This window comes from Ursus americanus, chromosome 5 (genome assembly GCF_024610735.1).
Source record: "Ursus americanus isolate L20-20 chromosome 5, mUrsAme1.1.p, whole genome shotgun sequence".
NCBI classification, from domain to species: domain Eukaryota; kingdom Metazoa; phylum Chordata; class Mammalia; order Carnivora; family Ursidae; genus Ursus; species Ursus americanus.
In genome coordinates this window covers 28,104,934-28,124,279 of record NC_142131.1, presented here as the reverse complement: position 1 = coordinate 28,124,279, position 19,346 = coordinate 28,104,934, and the positions used below count along the sequence as shown (strand labels likewise).

Below are 19,346 nucleotides of genomic sequence, written 5' to 3'. Positions count from 1 at the left end.
AAACAGTATTGTTTCCTATCAGAAACTGGATGTATAGAAGGATACTGATTCAATGGCTATTAGCTTAATATACTCTGACAAATGTTTCATGAATGATAAACTCTCTCTCAGCCTAGGTTTTACTTCTTTTTTTCTTTCCTTTTCTTTTCCTTTATCATTTAGCAATGGAAATGGGTAGGAGAATAAGGATGGCTTAATTGAAATGTCACAATTCATATGGAGACCATATGAAGGGTCTTCAACTACTCTGCTAAGTGGTACTTCATAGGTTTTTAGACTTAAAAGGGAGCCCTCGTTTTCTAGACGAGCAGTCTCAGGGGCAAAATGAAACTAAATGGCTTTCCCAAAGCCACACAGCTAGAATTTGGTGACTTTAAAAAAAAAATTCTTTTACCGCCCAATTCAAAAAAAAGAAAAAAAAAAGAAGAAGAAGAAGAACGCACGTGCACAAGAAAGAGAGCTAGACAGATTTGGGGCAGAATATAGGAACTGCACCCCAGCCAGAGTAGCTCACAGATTTACTTGCTTCCAATGCACTACGCATCGTACAGCACCTTCCTCTGACCAATCCCTTGTCTTTCCGTTCTCCTGTTTACTGACGGGAGCACAGCAGGCATAAGGCTAAAGAACTGAGAGTGGTTGTCAATCTTTGTTGTATAATAAAACCAAGAAACCCAGACCTTACCCCAGAGTTAATCTGCCTGGTTTGGGGTAGGTCAGTGTTCTCAAACTTGAAAGAGCAGCAGAACCACCTGGAGGGCTTCTTAAAACAGGTTATTGGGCCCCATCCCCAGAGTTTCCGATTTGGGGAAATGGTACTCAATAACTTGCATTTCTAACCAATCCACAGGAAACACGGGTGCTGCTAGTCTGTGAACCACACTTGAGAACCACGACGTAAGGCAATTTCTAAGAAGTTCTCCATGATAGTAATACACAGCCTGTTGAAAAGCACTGGTCTAACACAATCACTCTCAACCTTCTTTAGAATCACCTAGGGAATTGAAAACACAACATAACAAAACACTGCCTGAATCGCTACCTCGAGAGATTTTTAAATTGATCTGGGTTGCAGAATGAACCTCAGATTTTTTAAGCATTATATGATTTACAAGACATCCTCCAGATGATTCCAACATACAGCCAAAACTGAGAGTCGCTGAAAATTTTCTGCCTCAATCCCTATTACCATAATACCTAAAATTTCCCCAGAGTTGGGTACTTATACCACACATTAGAAATTCCTTTCTAGGGGCGCCTGGGTGGCTCAGTCGTTAAAGCGTCTGCCTTTGGCTCAGGGCGTGATCCCAGGGTTCTGGGATCGAGCCTCACATCAGGCTCCTCCGCTGGGAGCCTGCTTCTTCCTCTCCCACTCCCCCTGCTTGTGTTCCCTCTCTTGCTGGCTCTCTCTCTCTCTCTCTGTCAAATAAATAAATAAAATCTTTAAAAAAAAAACCAAAAAAACAAAAAAGAAAAAAAAGAAATTCCTAATGATCCACTGTGATGTTTTAATAATGTTAACACTTCTTGAATAGTTAGAATGTAGTAAGCCTGGTGATGCTTTGCCTCTTTTTGTTTTGTTTTGCTCACTAGTTATGCTTTAAATAGTTTTCCCTCAAAGAGAAACCCTGTATTTTCTATGAACACTGTCTTCTACTTTGCAGTTACTGATGTAGAAAAAGACATTAGGGTTCAAAGCTGACAGCCAGGAAAGAATTGAGACATCTTTGGTGCAAAAGGTGTTTTTATTAAAGCATGGGGACAGGACCCGTGGGCAGGAAGAGCTGCACTGGGGTCATGAGAAGTGGCTCATTATATACTTTCAAGTTGGGAGCGGGTTAGGGGTAGTGTAAGTCTCTAAGGAATTTTGGAAGCAAGGTTTCCAGGACCTTGAGGAGGCTAGCTATTGTTGGGAAAAGGTAATTTATTACTGTTTAGTAAAAACTCAGTCATGAGGGGTCCCTGGGTGGCTCAGTCGGTTAGGCATCTGCCTTCAGCTCGGGTCATGATCCCAGGGTCTGGGATTGAGCCCACTTCGGGCTCCCTGCTCAGCAGGGAGCCTGCTTCCCCCTCTCCCTCTGCCTGCCGTCCCTGTGCTTGTGCTTGCTCGCTCTGTCAGACAGATAAATAAAATCTTAAAAAAACAAAACAAAAACCTCAGTCATGAGACTCTTCAGATGTCTATCAGTGGGTCATATGATTGGGGGATGATTGCCAACATGCATCTTGGTGGTTAGAAATAAAGGAAGTTTCCAAAGGAATTTTTTATATGTTAAAGTAGACTTACAGGGTCCTGGAGGTTGGTCTAAGATTGCCTTTTGCCTTTAGCAAAGAATTAACATCAAGGCAGCTGAGTCCCTAGACGAAGGTCACTCTGCCCGTTTCAAGGACTTGTCAATGGGTTGTAGGAACTAAGGAAATTTAATAATTTTTCTTTTGCTTTTGTTTCCCGACATCAGTTATCATCACTTTATTCTGTTTCTACTGGTTAGAAGCCTATGATAAGATAAGTGAGAAAAAAAGAAATTGGGGGTGGAGGATATCCTTTAAAAATTCTCTTTATCTCCTTAAACATGTTACATTTGTACTTCAGTCTCTGAATCTTGGCTGGGGTTCTCTCTAAATGAACACTTTTCAGTATTTCCAAGAGGAAAATTCCAATAGTATGTATGATTCCATCCTAAGGCAGCTGACTTTTGCTTGGGGCTAATGCACTATATTTGTAACTAAAAAAACAAAACCAAAAAAACAGAACCACTAATTTTCCCCAAGAAGTAGCTTCTTTTGGAATTATAATACCATTAATAACAATGATATAAGTTGTCTCAGGTAAAGGGACTTTAGTTGAGATTTCAAAATATCTATTTAACTCTTTTTGCCAGTATCACAGCTCCGGTTAATGGTTCCTTTCCAGGCTCTATGCTCACTCTCCACAAGATGGCACTGTTGTGTACGGCTGCACGACCCTCCTGGAGCCCCGGACCGCTTCAGAATAGTAACAATGTGTCCTACTGTTTTTGTTTCAAGCCTCGCGAGATCCGAGAGCCATCGGGAGTTAGGTCTTCAACTGCTACACCTACAGCCTCGCCAGGTGTTAACAATAGTACTTACCCAATGTTGACTGTGCACAGCTGTGCACTTCACACAACCCCATGCCGTGGGGAGGCTGTAGCTCAAACAACTCTCGGAAGTAAGGCTGTAAGTACCAGGCACTATCCTCCTTTGCCATCTGAGGTTTCTCAATACTCCATTTTTCTCTTACTCTCGTACCCATTTCGACAAGAACACAGTTCTCTCTACAGAGGCCTGCTCCGTCACCCATTTCCCTTCTGAGTATGGTTAAAGGGGTACTCTGATCTTACCTTAAAATACAAAATCAGTTACAACAAACACATGATTGTGGGAGGCGTCAATATAGTGCATGCATATTTTAGGATTATGTTGCCAGAAGAACATGGCTGGGCAATTATTCAAGGCAGATTAGCCCCTGATGGGAAAGGACTTTGTTGGGGAAAGTGGTGGGTGAGAAAGCCTTACGGTGAAGTCAGAGATCACTTCACCTCTCTGTGCTTCTGTCTCCTCTCCCTCAAAGGAGGTGGTACTGAGCCATCTCTGGGGGCCCTCCTAGCTCCCACATAGCCTGCATCCCATAGTAATTTTCTTCCTATTATGGCTTATACAATTGTGTAAACACTGAAGGGCCAAGCAGGGAATTCTATATGTTTGCTTCAAAGAGAAGGAAAGAAAAGGATTTTAAACAATTGTAAAATGCTAGGATTTTCTTAAATTTTGTTTTTCTTGGTATATTTATGGAATATCAACATTCCTCTGTCTTAGCTACTGCTTCAGTTTTCATAGACCATTAACTTTCCAAAGCAATTTGAACTTCCATTATGTATTCTTTATAATGTAGTATGAAGCCAGATTGTTAACATTTTTGTTTTTAGACACAGAATGTGAATTATGAAGTTACACAGGTTAGCTTACAATGTTAGTTTTTCAGAAACCTGGTTCATATTAGAGACTGCTACAAAACAAAGGTGAAGTTGTGAAACCACCATATTGGACCTGGACAGCATGGATTCAACCTAGTCGCCAGTCCTGGAAATTGGCTAGCATCACTAGGATAGCCACTAACCACCCGAGTCCACAAAATTGGAAGAGACTAGCTCACTTAGGTCCAGGTCCTTGGGCTATATGGACCTTCACCCAATGAAAGCATTAGAAATGAACTCTGTGACACCAAAATGAGAAGCAACAATTCAGAAATCATAAAAAGCAAACCATAAACCAAAATCATTATCTGTTAAACAGCTTAGTTCTGAGCTGGGCTTTGGTTATTGAAATAATTTAAAGGAACTAATAAATACACAATCTACACCTGCTTATAATCATAAAGGGAGTTTCAAAAACCCAATTTCAACACAAAGAGCTCATTTATCTATGCCTTCTCCCCAAACAATAATACCCAAACACTGTGAAGCAAGAGTGTCAGTTGTCTATTTACCTAGTGGTGACCAACAACAGAACTTTAGTGCTTTCAAGAGTCAGGCCATTTTTATCCTTATTTTAAACAGCTAAACCAAGACTTCTGTTATTAGAAGGAGCAATCTGCTACAGGGGTCTGCCCAAATTCCAAGCACCTGCTTTCTCTGGCCTGGAGGCAGATGGTACATCATAAAAGTAAAAGTCATAGGAAAAATGTACAGAAAGACAGTCCCTTTAAAACCCTTAAGGAGGTTCTCTTTCCTAAAATCTAATACTATAAATATACATGTTTATGTTAATATCTTAGCTTAGAATTTGGGAACTTGAGGCAGGCGCCTTAAAAAAAAAGTTTCCCTAGCCTGATTCATATGCATGTGTTCACATAGTTCCATAGAATGGGAAAATGGCCTTTCCTTTAGCTTATTAGCACCTGAACAGGACAGTTTATTTCTGGAATTCTGACAAGTATCCTACACAGCAGCAGCTGTTGTCCTCTCCTTCACTATTTCCACTACCTGCATCGCTGTGAAGTTCTTTTCCAGTAACTAAGACACTACTCAGTGGGTGTTTGAGTCAGCTCGGACTGCTAAAACGGAATATCACAAACGAGGCAGCTTTAACTACTGGCAATTATTTCTCACAGTTCTGGAGGCTGGGAAGTCAAAGATCAAGGTGCCGGCCGATTCAGCTCCCCTGTGAGTATGCTCTTTCTGGTTTGCTGACGGGGGCCTTCTCAACGCCGTGTCCTCACCGTGCAGACAGAAAAGCAAGCGCTGGTGTCTTCCCGTTCTCGCAAGAACTAATTCCACCGTGGAGACCCCACCCTCATGATCTCACCTAAACCTGATCACCTCCCAAAGACTCCAGTTCCAAATACCATCACGTGGGGGTTAGGACTTCATCGTATGCATTTTGGAGGAACAAAATCATTCAGTCCATAACAAAGGGCTCACTTCATTTATTAGCTGTAGGACTTGTCTAGATGATTGAGGTGGTGATAAATTTGCTTTTCCACAAGAACCATGTAGGATGGTGCTTCTCAAACGAGGTGCACCAGAATCCCCTGCAGCTAATTAAAACACAGGTTTCTTGGCCTGAGCGCCAGAGATTCTGACTTAGCAGGCCTGGGGTGGGATCTGAGAATCTGCATTTCTCACAAGCTCCCAGGTGAAGCTGATGCTATCTGTCTGAGGCCCACACTTTGAGAACTACCAATGTGGGGATTCCCTTTGGACTGTTAATATCAGCTATCATACTTGTATTGGTTTCTCAGTAAATACCCATTTTCTGCTGAACACATTTGAAATGTTACACTTACATATAAAAAAGTGCCTAATAAGCAGCTGGATAGCTCCGCTGAGGTGGCTTTATGCTGTCAGCACCCGGGGAGAGTCAATTAATGCTGTATGTTTGAGGAGCTAACGTGTGACTTCACAAATCACCAGGACTGACGAGAATGTCTACTGACATCTTATCCTTGGTAATTTTCATCCCAGAATTCAGATTACTCTTTAAAGTTACTGGATTCTGCTATCCTACATCTACAAGCACACTGTAATAGTTGGAACTGATACCTGATTTGACAAAAGCTTAATAATACAAAGCACCTGAGCAATGCTTACTATTTATGTTCAAGTCATTTGTCCTATAATCACACTTGGCTACATTTTAAAGCATGGCTCCGTCACAAAACAGCCTCAGAATTTTAAGACTTACTTCAAGAACACTTTGGAATGTAAACATACCTTGTTTAGCTTTATAAAATATTCCAGTCCAGCTTCCAAGGGATTTGTGTCGCAGTTCATCTAAAAGGGAAGCACACGTTTTTTTAAAAGATTTTATTTTCAAGTAATCTCTAAACCAAACATAGGGGCGAACTCACAAACCAGAGATCCAGAGTCATGTGTTCTACCAACTGAGCCAGCCAGGTGCCCCTGGACACAGTTTAAATCTTAGATGAGTGAAAATTATTTCAGTAACATCACTTTCATATGTTCTTTTTCTAGGGAAGAGAAGCACTTTTGGATTTTGAACATAGATTCTGAAAGGAAAGTTACAGACTGGTCTTTAAAGTAATTTTTAAATCTAAAATGGAGATGTAGCCTGTCAGGAAATATTACCATTGGAATAGCATATTAGACCCTAAAATTCAGTTTGATCCCATGGCTCTTTTACTAATAAATATCTGAGGGATACCACAACATGCTGATCCTCCCCAAAATAAGACTCTGATATGTTTTTACATAATAGTTTTACATAGTTAGGTCTTGAAAAGTTATTAGGTAATTTCCTTCTCTTATAATTAGCCAAGAATCAGGACAAGCAGAGGAGAAAGCAGATGGTAGGAAAATGGCTTCGACGGAGTTCAAGAAAGAGAAAAGGAAACAGAGATTGAATCTCAGCCTTTTCATATATGGTTGAGTAATTACAATACACTTTAAGTTGAAGCTAAAGCCACTCTTTGGGACGAGATCTGAAGTTACTGGATTTTGTTCGTTTTGTTATTGTTCCCTTTTGAACCAAGCGAACTGGTCGAAACTCCATAAAAAGTAGCCAAACTTTTTTAAAAAGACAACATAGCACTCATATAAACCAGACGAGTGATATAAACTTGTTAGGTGATATAAAATGTGGTCTCTCGGGGCGCCAGGGTGGCACAGCGGTTAAGCGTCTGCCTTTGGCTCAGGGCGTCATCCCGGCATTATGGGATCGAGCCCCACATCAGGCTCTTCTGCTGTGAGCCTGCTTCTTCCTCTCCCACTCCCCCTGCTTGTGTTCCCTCTCTCGCTGGCTGTCTCTCTCTCTGTCGAATAAATAAATAAAATCTTTAAAAAAATGTGGTCTCTCGTAATTTCTAATCAATTTGAGCAACTCTAAATTTATTTTTTTAATCTGCTCAAAGTTTCAGGATTTCTCTAGAAAAAAAAAAAAAGAAAACAAAAGCACAGAACACTGGTGTGGTACCACTAGAGGGCGTGCTGGCACCGCTGGGAAATCAGATGGACGTGGGAAGAAGCGCTTTTAGGCGGAGGGCTGCGGAGAGCAAGCAAGAGAAAATGAAAGGCCGGAGGGTGGAGAAATGGCTAATTCCCAAAGGCTGCATCTGCTGCTTCATTCCTTGAGGAGTGTGGGGACAGAGCCGTCCTCTATTTCACTCCCTGCAGCGGCCTCATCAAAGGCCCCCGCTGTAGGCTGAAAATCCCCTAGTAGAGCGCCTCTCCTGCAAAACAATGGCAAATTGCCCCAGAGCCCTGGCTCTTTCCGTGGCTCCTGGAAGCTGCCTCCCCTCCTTGGAGCCCACTTGCTTCTGCCCACAGTCTGGATGTCCCAAGGGCCCTGTCTCTGCTTTCAAACCCACCTTGCCCTCCAATTAAATTCACTACGTGCTAGGAACTTTATCTAACCTCTCTGATAACTTTGTAGGATAAAGATAATCTTCATTTTAGGGGCATCTGGATGGCTCAGTTGGTTAAGCATCTGCCTTCCGCTCAGGTCATGATCTCAGGGTCCTGGGATCCAGTCCCGCATCAGGCTCCCTGCTCAGTGAGGAGTGTGCTTCTCCCTCCCCCTCTCCCTCTGCCCCTCCTCACCGCCCCCCACCCTCCACTTGTACTCTCTTTTTCTCTCTCAAATAAATAAAATCTTTAAAAAGAAATAAGATAATTTTCATTTTAAGAAGTTAACAGAGGCTCTAGTTCATGTAGCTAATATGTGATGGAGGATAAATTGAAACCCAAGAGACCCCACTCTGAAGTATATCCTTTACTACTATCCTTTATGTCACTTGTTAGGCCTCAAACTCGAAGAACAACTTCTAAGTAAATATGAAAAAATTAAGCGGTCTAGAGACAGCCTGCTATTAGAGATAAAACAGAACAGAGTTTGAACCACAGTCTGGCCACTTCTGTGTAATCCAGACCAAGCTGTTTACTTTTTCTCAGGGTGACTGTGTATATAGAACAGGGGTAATTTAGATACCCCCCAACTCCAAACCCCTTGCCCAAAAATCACCAATAATAATTTCTCCAGGGAGAGTTGAGAAAGTAAAATAAATCGTGCCTCTGAAAATGGTGTATAACTATACACACAGAAATCCTTAGTTCCCTTTATCAATGGTAGAAGCAGGCTGGACCAACGCATCCTAGATCACCAACTCTCTTCCTCAGAAAGACACCTTTTGGTGTGATTTCCCCAAAAGGTACATAAAAAGAAAATGAGACTGGGCAACGAGACCAAGGGAGAGGAAGAGTTTGAAAAGCGCCCCTCGGCTACTGGGGGGTAAGCAGGCCCCCAGGGCAGCCGCAGCTCCACACACAGAGATGGAGGTCCAGGGCTCTCCGCCAAGTGGGAGGAATTAAAGCAGAATAAACAGTGTGTCATAACTCCTCCGAACTTTCAACCGGGAAATGAAGGAGAAAAACATCTCCCCTTAATTAAATAAAGTTATCTAATAACACATCATTTCTGACATAACAGAGCCAATGTTAACGCAATTAAAATTAGCTCTTACACAAAAGTCAGATACAATAAACAAAATTGTAATGAAGATGCTAGCATTTCAAACCTCTGACCCCCAGGCTCTGAAAGCTTTCTCCAGTCTTAAAACATTCATGGCGTATGTTCCGAAATTGTCGATTCCCTCCTCCTGGCCTGCATTCATGATAATGTCATAAAGGGCTGCAGAGTCTTCTCGTCTGTGGTACAGCTCCCAACCCAGCTCACCTGAAACAAACCCACAAATACCACACTAGAGTAAGAACAGTGATCACTCGGTCTAACGTGCATTAGCTAAAACACATAAATAAATGGACAGAGTCCGCTTATGTAATCTAGACACGGTTGAGTTTTAAAACACCAATTTACAAAAAAGTTGCAACAAACTCCTCCTGCAAAGGAGCATGCCATATCACGGAGGCATTCATGCCCCCTCCTGTCTCCCACACAGAGAAGTGATATCTAGGACATATCTCATGACACAGAAACAAGTTAATACAGGAATTAATCTGGACCTTTGACCTCAGCTTCATAATATTAAGTAATTAGCATGGCATAGTTAATCATGATAAGGGGTTCGAGGTTTAGAAACCTCAACACCTGGGGCATCTGGGTGGCTCAGTCAGTTAAGTGGCCAAATGTTGGTTTCAGCTCAGCTCATGATCTCCGGGTCCTGGGATTGAGCCCCAGGTCAGTCTCTGTGCTCAGTGGGGAGTGGGGAGTCGGCTTGCGGATTTTCTCTCTGTGTCCCTCTGCCCCTCCCCCTGCTCCTGCTTTCTCACTCTCTCTCTCAAATGAACAAATAAATCTTTATTTAAAGAAGGAAGGAAGGAAGGAAGGAAGGAAGGAAGGAAGGAAGGAAGGAAGGAAGGAAGGAAGGGGAAAGAGAGAAAGAGAGAGAAAGAAAAAGAAAGAAAGATGGAGGGAGGGAGGCAGGAAGGAAGGAAGGAAGGAGGGAAGGAAGGAAACCTCAACCCCTAACTCCTTGCCCCAAAATCACAAGGCTTAAAAATATAGGCAACTGACAATTATTCAAATGGTCTTCACTGTGGGACAGCCATTAACTCTAATGCCCCCCACACCCCTCTTCTTCCCCACGTGGTCCTTTTATTCACCATGAGAGCTATGGGCAAAAACCAAAGGAAATGAAACCCAACCCAAATAGTCTGTTTATTTTTTATTCTGCTTATGTTTTATAAAGCCAGTCACCACTTTGAGAAGGTCAGGTGAAAGAAGGATGGGGAAAGTGGACAGCAGAAGCCCAGAGAAGAACTATAGCCTTCATACTTTATGTATGTTCTCCTTGTTCCCCAAAGCTGAGGGCTGATGGTGATGTGTTTTTCCAGGACACCACCAGAACATGAGTAACATGTAACTGAATGAATGCCTGGGCACCAAGTACTCTTTCTATGAAAGAACAAGGAGGGCGAGAGGAAGTTGGAAGTGAGCCCACAGCACCAATGGGGAACTGAAGAGCATTCATTCATTTCTATTTCAAATACATACTATGCACAAGGTTAGGTGCTATAAGAAGACTTCCCTAAAAAAGCCTTAATGGTAATACTTGAAGCAAGGTACCTGATATATTTAAGATGGTCCCTATGAGAGATTCTATCTATGGGAGACCATCTTTTTTTTTTTTTTTTAAGATTTTTAAAATTTATTTATTTGACAGAGAGAGAGACAGAGAGAGAGAGCACAAGCAGGGGGAGAGGGAGAAGCAAACTCCTCGTTGAGCAGGGAGCCCGATGTGAGGCTCGATCCTAGGACCCTGGGATCATGACCTGAGCTGAAGGCAGACGCTTAACCTACTGAGCGCCCCCCCACCCCGTCACCCCTATGGGAGACCATCTTGAATGTTCCTAGAAACAGTCAGCTGACCTAAATATGCTGTCAACCCTTCCAACTATTCCAAAAGCTATCCTCTTCCAACTTTTTTATCTACCCTTCCGAATAATAAGAAGCCATGGGATTGGAACAAGGATTGGAAATCTGGGAAATGACTCTTCCAGACTAGGAGTGAATAGACAGAACAATTTTAAGAGTTGGACAGGAGAAAGCTTCCTCCAAAGTTATACTGACAAAAGTCAGTGGATGCCTGTGTGTGAGCACAGGCATGTCATTTGTGCTAGCTTCTTTTAAATTTTAGAGACCTTCTCTTAAATTTTATAGAATTGTTTTCCAATTCTTACCAGTATAAGATATCCTAATAGCAGTGACAGGAATGTTTGAAACCTTTAAAGACTTGGTTTGAAGAAACTTGAAAACTTCATCACTAAGATCTTCAGTGGTCAGTTTCTGAAGAACCTTTCTTGCATGGGGCCCTGCAACACCAAGAACTCCAAGCTCATCGGTTATGTTTTTAATTTCAACATTATATCCACCGTTGACTGCCTCTTCTTCAATCCATCTGCATTTGAGTCATAAACATTGTGTTAAATCTTGCTTGAATAATGCATGTTGGTAACATATTAATTCTCTGAAGACATGTTCTGTGTCTAGAATTACCAGGAAGTCCCCAGAGTGTCATTTCGTATAATAACCTAATTTTTTAAGTTGAGGAAACTGAGTCCCAGAGATGTTAAGTGATTCTCTTTAAACTACCCACTTATAAATTTGGGGATAATTTTTCACAGTACAGAAGGATCCTTCATTTTAAGTAAGCTCTGCCACATAATTCTTTTAAATAGTGACAGCCCTATTGCATTTAAACTATGATTCAATCTTTGGAAATTAATTTAAACCCAAATTTTCTTTAATACATATACACGGGAGGCACATTTGTGCTGCTAAAGGTTAATAATGTGCCTGCCACCAGACACATAATTGCTTTGACGATCAGAAGGAAACAATAAAAACTCTAAAGACTAGTTTCAATTTTTAAGTCTTGATGAGTTATTGGAAGCCAGTTTTAGGGTTTGTTTATAATTTATTGAGAGTCCCTGCAGCTACTTAAAAAGGTCCTCTGGATTTACAGAAAGCTAAGCTACAAAGTTACATCTTGGCTTGGAGGGTATAATTTGCATCATTTTACAACCATAGTGAGAATCTCAGAGTGAGACATTTTTTAAACAATAGCACTGGAAATATTTTTGGAATACTAGAGACCACAGATTTGATAGTAGACTAAATTGTAGACCAAAGACTCACGTGAAGGATTGACTTGGCAAGTCAACGAGTTAGGTCTAGCTGTGGGCCAGAGAGCACAAAGCATGGAGGAGGAGGAAGAAAACCCAGGGAGGCAGCTTACTGAAGTGGACTGAACACAGGCATCGGAATCAAAAGGAGGGGCTCACACAAGTTACTCTAGCTCAGACTTCAGTTTTCTCATATGAAAATGGGAATAATATAGACCTTGCAGATACATCTATTAGGAGAATTAATTGGGGCAATGTCTAAAAAGAGTTCTGACACATTGATGATGTCTAATAATTGGGAGTTAATATTTTTAGAACCAGCAAACCCTATGGATGGATTACCTTTTGGGGGGGTGGGGACAGGGTCCCTCAATTCAAATAATTTCCTATAAAAAACATGACGTTTATTGAAACAATAAGGTTTAAGAATTAAAGTTGTACTTTCAGCTATTGGGAAAAGAAAACCTCACTGCAGGACTGAGTCAGCATATAATCCAGATAAAACTTTCTTATTAGGTGTGTACCCACCTAAGATCATGAAGTTCGGATCCAGAACCAGTTATTAGTAAAAACTCCCCAGGAGTTTGGTGAGAAACGGTCAACTCAGCATACACTCGACCTTTTGGTGTCAACATGTGACTTATGTTTGTAAAACCCACCTACACAAAAGAATTTAAAATTACCTCAGGATGCAATTAAAATCTTACGTATCCTTTTAACACAACATGGAAATAAAAATGCAGTGTCAACAATGAAAAACATCTGAATCTTACCATTTATATCAATTGTGTGAACTATCTTTAAACCTAAGCCCAAGATTAATTTTGAAGTTCTTAGTTTCAATGATAATTATAACTATTTGTCATAAAAATTACACTTGAGTCAATTTTGCAGTTCCCTATTGACACAATTTAGCAAAGTCATAAGGTACTTGGATGATAATTCGTTCGACAAAATTTAAATTAGAAAATTAGCTAGAATATTCATGGCTGGTTGAAGAGCTCCAGCATTCAAATAACATACTAATTAAAAAAAAAAAAATGAGAGGACAGAGAATTAAGCAGGCCAGAATCCTGACCCTTGTACCCATATAAGGTTATTTACCTTTGGAATGACATTTGCAAAGAGATGGTCCAGCAATCGAACAGAGTCTTGGCCTTTGATGTTAAACTTGCCAAATGGTGATAGGTCAATAACCCCTACTTTTTGCATAACCTGTTTATACTCAGATCCTACAGGCTCAAACCAGTTTGTGCGGCGAAAACTGGGCCTGAAATACAATGTTTGTCATAAAACAACTGTCAATCATTTAAAAAAAAATACAGACTATTTATTAAATGCTATTAATCTAGGAAATCCCATTTGGGAAAAAAAAGTATAACCTTAAGTTCTGTTCTGTGAATCATACATGTAGGGTAGAAACTGATTTTTTAAAGGTACTCTTCTATTCCTTTGACCCATTTTGTAGTGAATGACATAGTATTCATTAACTAGCAATTAAGATAGGACATGTGGGCTCTCAGATCTGGAAGAAAGCACAGAAGTCTACCAGTCCTGGGGTTTTCAATCTTGATTGCATATTAGAATCACCTGAGGATCATGTAAAAAAAATCACATTTTTTGGACCTAATTAAATCAGAATATAATGGGGTAGAACTATCTTGTCCAGTGCTTCTCAAACGTTGGTGCAGCTACCAATCACTCACACTTGTTAAAATGCAGATTCTAAGGCATCAGGTCTGGGGCGGGGCCCTACATTCTGCATTCTAACAGGTGGTGCTCATGCTGTTGGTCCACAATCAGAATAAGCAAGGACTTGGTCCAACATCTTCATTTTTAGAGAAAAGGCATAAGCTGATTTCCAAGGCTTTTGCCTTAGTAAATGACAGAGCTTGGCCTGGAACAAAAGTCTACTGACTCATTCAGGGTCCTTTCTACTTGACAGAGTTAACTTCTAATGTGGTATTTTAACTACAGAACAGACAACTGTCTGCTAAATGAGTTTTCAGTTGTTTAATTATTAAAATAATAGAAGAAACAGGTCAGATCCAAAGAGCAAAAATGAAGAATAGATCTGGCATTTACCTGAGTCATTTAGGAAAAACTGAACCAGTATTTTGCCCCCAGATATTCTAGACTGTCTACTGAGCCCAAATTCATTAATCAACAACTGGGCCTCTACTATCCTTTGTACCATTTAGATCTGGTCTTAAAGTAGACTTCAAAACCTGCTTAAATAAGCAAAATGACAAGTCCAAAAGAGAGAGAGAGAGAAAGGTAACAATTTCTAGATTTGCTATTTATTTTCTCTCGGTTTATGGATTCTTTTTTTTTTTTTAAAGATTTTATTTATTTATTTATTTGACAGAGAGAGAGACAGGCAGCGAGAGAGGGAACACAGGCAGGGAGAGTGGGAAAGGAAGAAGCAGGCTCCCAGTGGAGGAGCCTGATGTGGGGCTTGATCCCCAGAACGCCGGGATCACGCCCTGAGTCGAAGGCAGATGCTTAACGACTGAGCCACCCAGGCGCCCCTCGGTTTATGGATTCTTATGAGAAAAAATATATAATCACTATTAATCCCAAATGACAACAATGGTGTATAATCCAACAATGATGACAACAACTTTAGAGGAATTCAGAGAATTGTTTTAGTGACATGCTTTATGCTTTAGCTTAATGTGAAATGTGAAGTAAATGATCTACCCCCCTAATTTATTAATGGTACATATAATTTGCATGACTCACTGCACGCACACTAAAAAGCTGTTGCTATGAGCTCTTCCTTGATCAATAGAAAATCCATATTGTCATACTATTTCCATTTGATGGGATTTGACCAGGCGTCCTAAGCCAGAACACATCTTTAGGAGCCAACTGAAGCCATGTGGGGAGGTAGAGGGGATGAGGAAGGTTCCTCTGAGTTCCTGGAAAATACCAAGTGGAGGCTTTACCTGAGCTGGCTATAAGACTCTGGAGGCCACAGGGGTCCTAGATACAAGCCAGTGTCCTATGGGATGCCTCCACTGCGAGAAAATGTTTTGTAGGAAAAGGCTCAATGCTCTCTGGAATGGGGTGAAGTCACTTGGCGGCAGGGGGTGGGGACAGCATTTCTCTTATGTCCCTCCATTCCATCTGACAATTTCATTCTACATTCGGAGCCACAGGCAGGTTATGTCATTCACTTACCTGTACTGAGTGTCCTGACCCAGTTTGTAGAACCAGTGTGGCTGTTCCCAGCCTGCATGGAACCCCATGGAACACTTAGACTCCAGGGTTTTATAAAGCCCACTGACTCGCTGAGTTGGCCTCCCGGCAAATCGTTCTTCTTTAGGATAACCAACTGAAAAAGGAAAACTAGTACCTAAATAGCACGTAACCAAAACTATAAACAACTTTGAAGGCATTCAGAAAATAGAAAACACAGTTCTTAACATCCAGAAGCATATATATGTATGAAATTTATGTAAAAGATAGTAACTACACTTCTTGTGGTGATCATTTCACAATGCATGCAAATGTCAAATCGCTATTGTTGTACGCCTGAAACTAACATAATATCGTATGTCAACTATACTGCAACTTAAAAAATTATGTAAAGGGGCGCCTAGGTGGCTCAGTCAGCTAAGCGACTGACTCTTGGTTTCAGCTTAGGTCATGATCTCAGGGTCCTGAAATCGAGTCCTGCGTGGGGCTCCGAGCTTAGCACAGAGTCCGCTTGGGACCCTCTCTCCCCTCTCCCTTTGCCCCTCCCCCCGGCTCACTCTCTCTCTCAAATAAATAAATCTTTTAAAAATTTTTTGTAAAAAAAGCCGAATTGTCATTTATATAACTATCCAAGGATAAAGTAAAAGTAGATTTAGAACTTAAAATCGCTGATGCACTCTACACATTAAATATACATGTTCATATAGATTCCTTGTTGTGTCTTAAAGGCATAATACTTAATAGAATCCCTAAGCACTCCTACCACAATGCACAGAAGAGCAAGCAGCTAAAATCAGAGGCACTGCAAGTCGATTCTGAACACACTTTGTAGACAACAGTAAATTTGCACTTTACCAATATTGTTGAATCCATATGACTCTCTTGCTTTGGCCTCAGTGTACTGAGTTGTTGTCCATTTGCCATAGCGATTGGGATCCAATTCTATCAGATCAAATGGAGGTTCCCCGTGCAGGATCCAGTCACTGAGATATTTCCCTACCCCACCAGCGTGGATTATGCCGTACCTTTCAAATACAGAGATAAATACACTGTTACTAACATATGTAGTTTTCAAATAATGAAACATGTCCAACTATTTTACAGGTCCTCCAAGTTGGAGTGTTCTGTGCTATTTTGAACAGTCAACAACAGAACGTTTATGCTAGTTTTTTTTCCTCAAAAAAACAAAACATGTTTAGGCGTCCAAATTAAAGGGACCTGACTTGATAGCTAGTTTGTTTCCATAGTTTCAAGAGATGCACACCTGCAAAATAGCCTACAACTCTTAGCTAGGAAAGAGGCTCACTTTAGGAAAATGGAAGAAAGGAAACAAAGAGGAAGACTTAGCTGTTATCTTCTCAGCCATGTGGAGCTAGGATTATCTTGCGCAACAGGAAGCTTGCAGGAGAAACTGTACACTGAGAGCGCATACCCACCTCTTCTCAGACTCAGTTTAGTTCAGGTCCCCTTAGGCGATGACCTCTGTGCAGGGACCTGGAACCTTTATCTCAGACGCAGTCAGAGGAAGAGGCACTCACCCAGGGACTTGTGGGGAGGAGAGGGAAAGGACCACTGTTTCCTGTATTTCACAACGAATGGGTCACTCGGTGGCAAAGGTAGGCTTGTTTTCTACTTCTCTACGAAGATGCTTTAAAACCAAGAACATAACTGTGGCAGATAATTTGATCTGAGATAAAGGAATCACAGTTTCATACTGGCTGCGTGCAGTTCTACCACTCGCTCTATCTGTGGTTTAGGTCAAGAGAAGCAGCTGAGTAACTGGATGAGCAGAAAGTCATGGGGGGATGACCAAGAAAAGGAGCTGCATGAGCAGACCTCCAAATACCAGAAACTCCAGCATCCCAAATGGAGTCCAACAGCCGGAATCACTCTGAGAGCTTGCAAGGACCTTAGCAAAGTCTGTAAATGTTAACTAACTTTTCCCACAAGATACCAGTTTTGCTATTTTATAAAAATGAATGACTGGAGCGCCTGGGTGGCTCAGTCAGTTAAGCGTCTGCCTTCGGCTTAGGTCATGATCCCAGGGTCCTGGGATGGAGCCCTGAATCAGGCTCCCTGCTCGATGGGCAGCCAGCTTCTCCCTCTCCACCACTTGTGCTCTCTCATGTGCGCGCTCTCTCTCAAATAAATAAAATCTTAAAAAAAAAAAAAAAAGGAATGACTAAAGTTGTTATGAGGATATTTCTCAAGTAGAATAAAAAGGCAATAATTCATACTTCTTTGAATCATTTTAAAAAGTGACATGGGTCATCCAAATCACCCATAAACAATTTCACTAAGTTTCAAGAAGGCAATAAAAATTATTAAATATTTGCTTAAAATTCACTCATCCAGGTCCATGTATGATATACAAAAGCCATCATTTTTGAGAGCTAGAGATACTGTTTACAAGGCCTAAAACTGTGTAAAGTTTTATTGACATTTATTGAGCGCTTGCTCTTTGCCAGGCATTGTTTCCATCTAACATGTACCACCTGATTTATTCTTTAGCAATTTTATTTCACCAATGGGAAAATCAGCCCCCATATAGGGGTTAAATAAGGTCACATTTTAATAAAGACCAGATTCAGGATATAGACTCAGCCATCTGACCCCAGGGTACACTCCCTATTATTGGACTTTACCTCTTCAACGGTTCTGTTTTTTTTTTCAGCCAAGACACACGTGACAGACAGTATTCATGCTCTTGACAGACTCTTTGGGCAAAGCCAGGGCTGTGCAGTGGTTTCCTTTGGTCTCACTGCTATACCACTATGTTCTTTCCCTTTTAACAATGTATATGAGCTAACGAATGGGGCAGAGTGCTGTTAATTGGGGAAAATCCTGAATCAAGTCTAATTTATTTTCAAAAAGTAAATCCTTTACACACTTCAGCTCTCTAACCATTAACAAATTATATGTAAACTGACACACAACTGAGTGTTACGAAACATCTATTGAGAGCACCTGTCTTAGAAGCTAAATGTAAGCATGGAGTAAGAGAGATCTGGGTATGGTTTTTCTTCTGCCGGTGTTAGCTGTGTGACCTTGGGCAAATTTTGTAACCACCCTGAGCTTTAGTCTTCTTTTGTGCACACTTTCTTTACGGTGCTGGTGGAGAATTCATTGACATGGCACTGAAAAGCACATAGCAGGCAAGCAATACAAGGTGGCTGTTGGTCCTTGTATAACCAACAACAGAGTATGCCTGTGCCCAACTGATAAAGATTTTCATAAGGAACTGATGTGCGAAGGTGAAGTGGAAGGGAACTTGATGAGGAAAGGAGAGTTGGGTTCCTCTGTTGCTGGCATTAATCTTCTTCTAAATGGCCCAGCTACTATGCTTTTTGACTATTTACATCTGCTTTGTATGATAGCTCGGTTAAACTGTCAGATGTTATATCTTATAGCATGCTCCCTCCTCTAATTTGCTGTTTATAAGCTGTTCTAAGCCAAGAAAACTAGATTCAATTCAATACAATCCATTCAACATTTTGGGGGCATGGTGCTAGTCACCTAGAAGCAGAAAACCTTGTTAGAACTGTGACAAAACAAAAGTAAAACAGCCTTGACTGAGGGTGATCTGTGAGTAAGGTAAAAGAACACTGGCATATATGTAGACAGTTGGTAATTTCCCCAAATTCTCTGGACTGGTCGTAGCAGGGTGACGGACATTGAAATGCAGATTCCCCAGACCCCTCTCCAGACCACAGAATCAGAATCTATAGGTGTAATGTCTGGGAATCTGTTTGCTTGTTGGTTTTCCAATTCAACACAACTTCATGGGTTCCCCTGACAAATTGGAATTTCACAGATAGGATGTAAAGGAGGATGAAACACATGCGAGTGACTAATCTCAAGGTTGAGATTCTTTTTTAACATGCTCATCAGATGATTCTGCTGCTCAGATAGGTATGAAAACCACAGGCCTCCAGAACCAGGGAAGGATCACACATGTTAAGCCAGGAGGGGCAGCCAAAGTGAGCATTCCATACATATTACCTGAGAAATATCTTAGCAATC

General features: G+C 41.1%; 1 protein-coding gene across 3 annotated transcripts in view; it reads right to left on the bottom strand.

Moving 5' to 3' along the window:
- DMGDH (dimethylglycine dehydrogenase) overlaps positions 1–19,346 on the bottom strand; it is a 65,029-nt gene that overhangs the window by 16,750 nt on the left and 28,933 nt on the right. For all 3 annotated transcript variants that reach the window (XM_045796406.2, XM_087862043.1, XM_045796405.2), the window contains exons 8-14: positions 16,179–16,348; positions 15,306–15,459; positions 13,224–13,389; positions 12,648–12,778; positions 11,175–11,392; positions 9,053–9,210; positions 6,234–6,293 (exon numbers count right to left, since the gene is read on the bottom strand). In XM_045796406.2, coding sequence (XP_045652362.1) covers positions 6,234–6,293; positions 9,053–9,210; positions 11,175–11,392; positions 12,648–12,778; positions 13,224–13,389; positions 15,306–15,459; positions 16,179–16,348 — 1,057 coding nt within the window. The remainder of the gene's footprint in view (positions 1–6,233; positions 6,294–9,052; positions 9,211–11,174; positions 11,393–12,647; positions 12,779–13,223; positions 13,390–15,305; positions 15,460–16,178; positions 16,349–19,346) is intronic.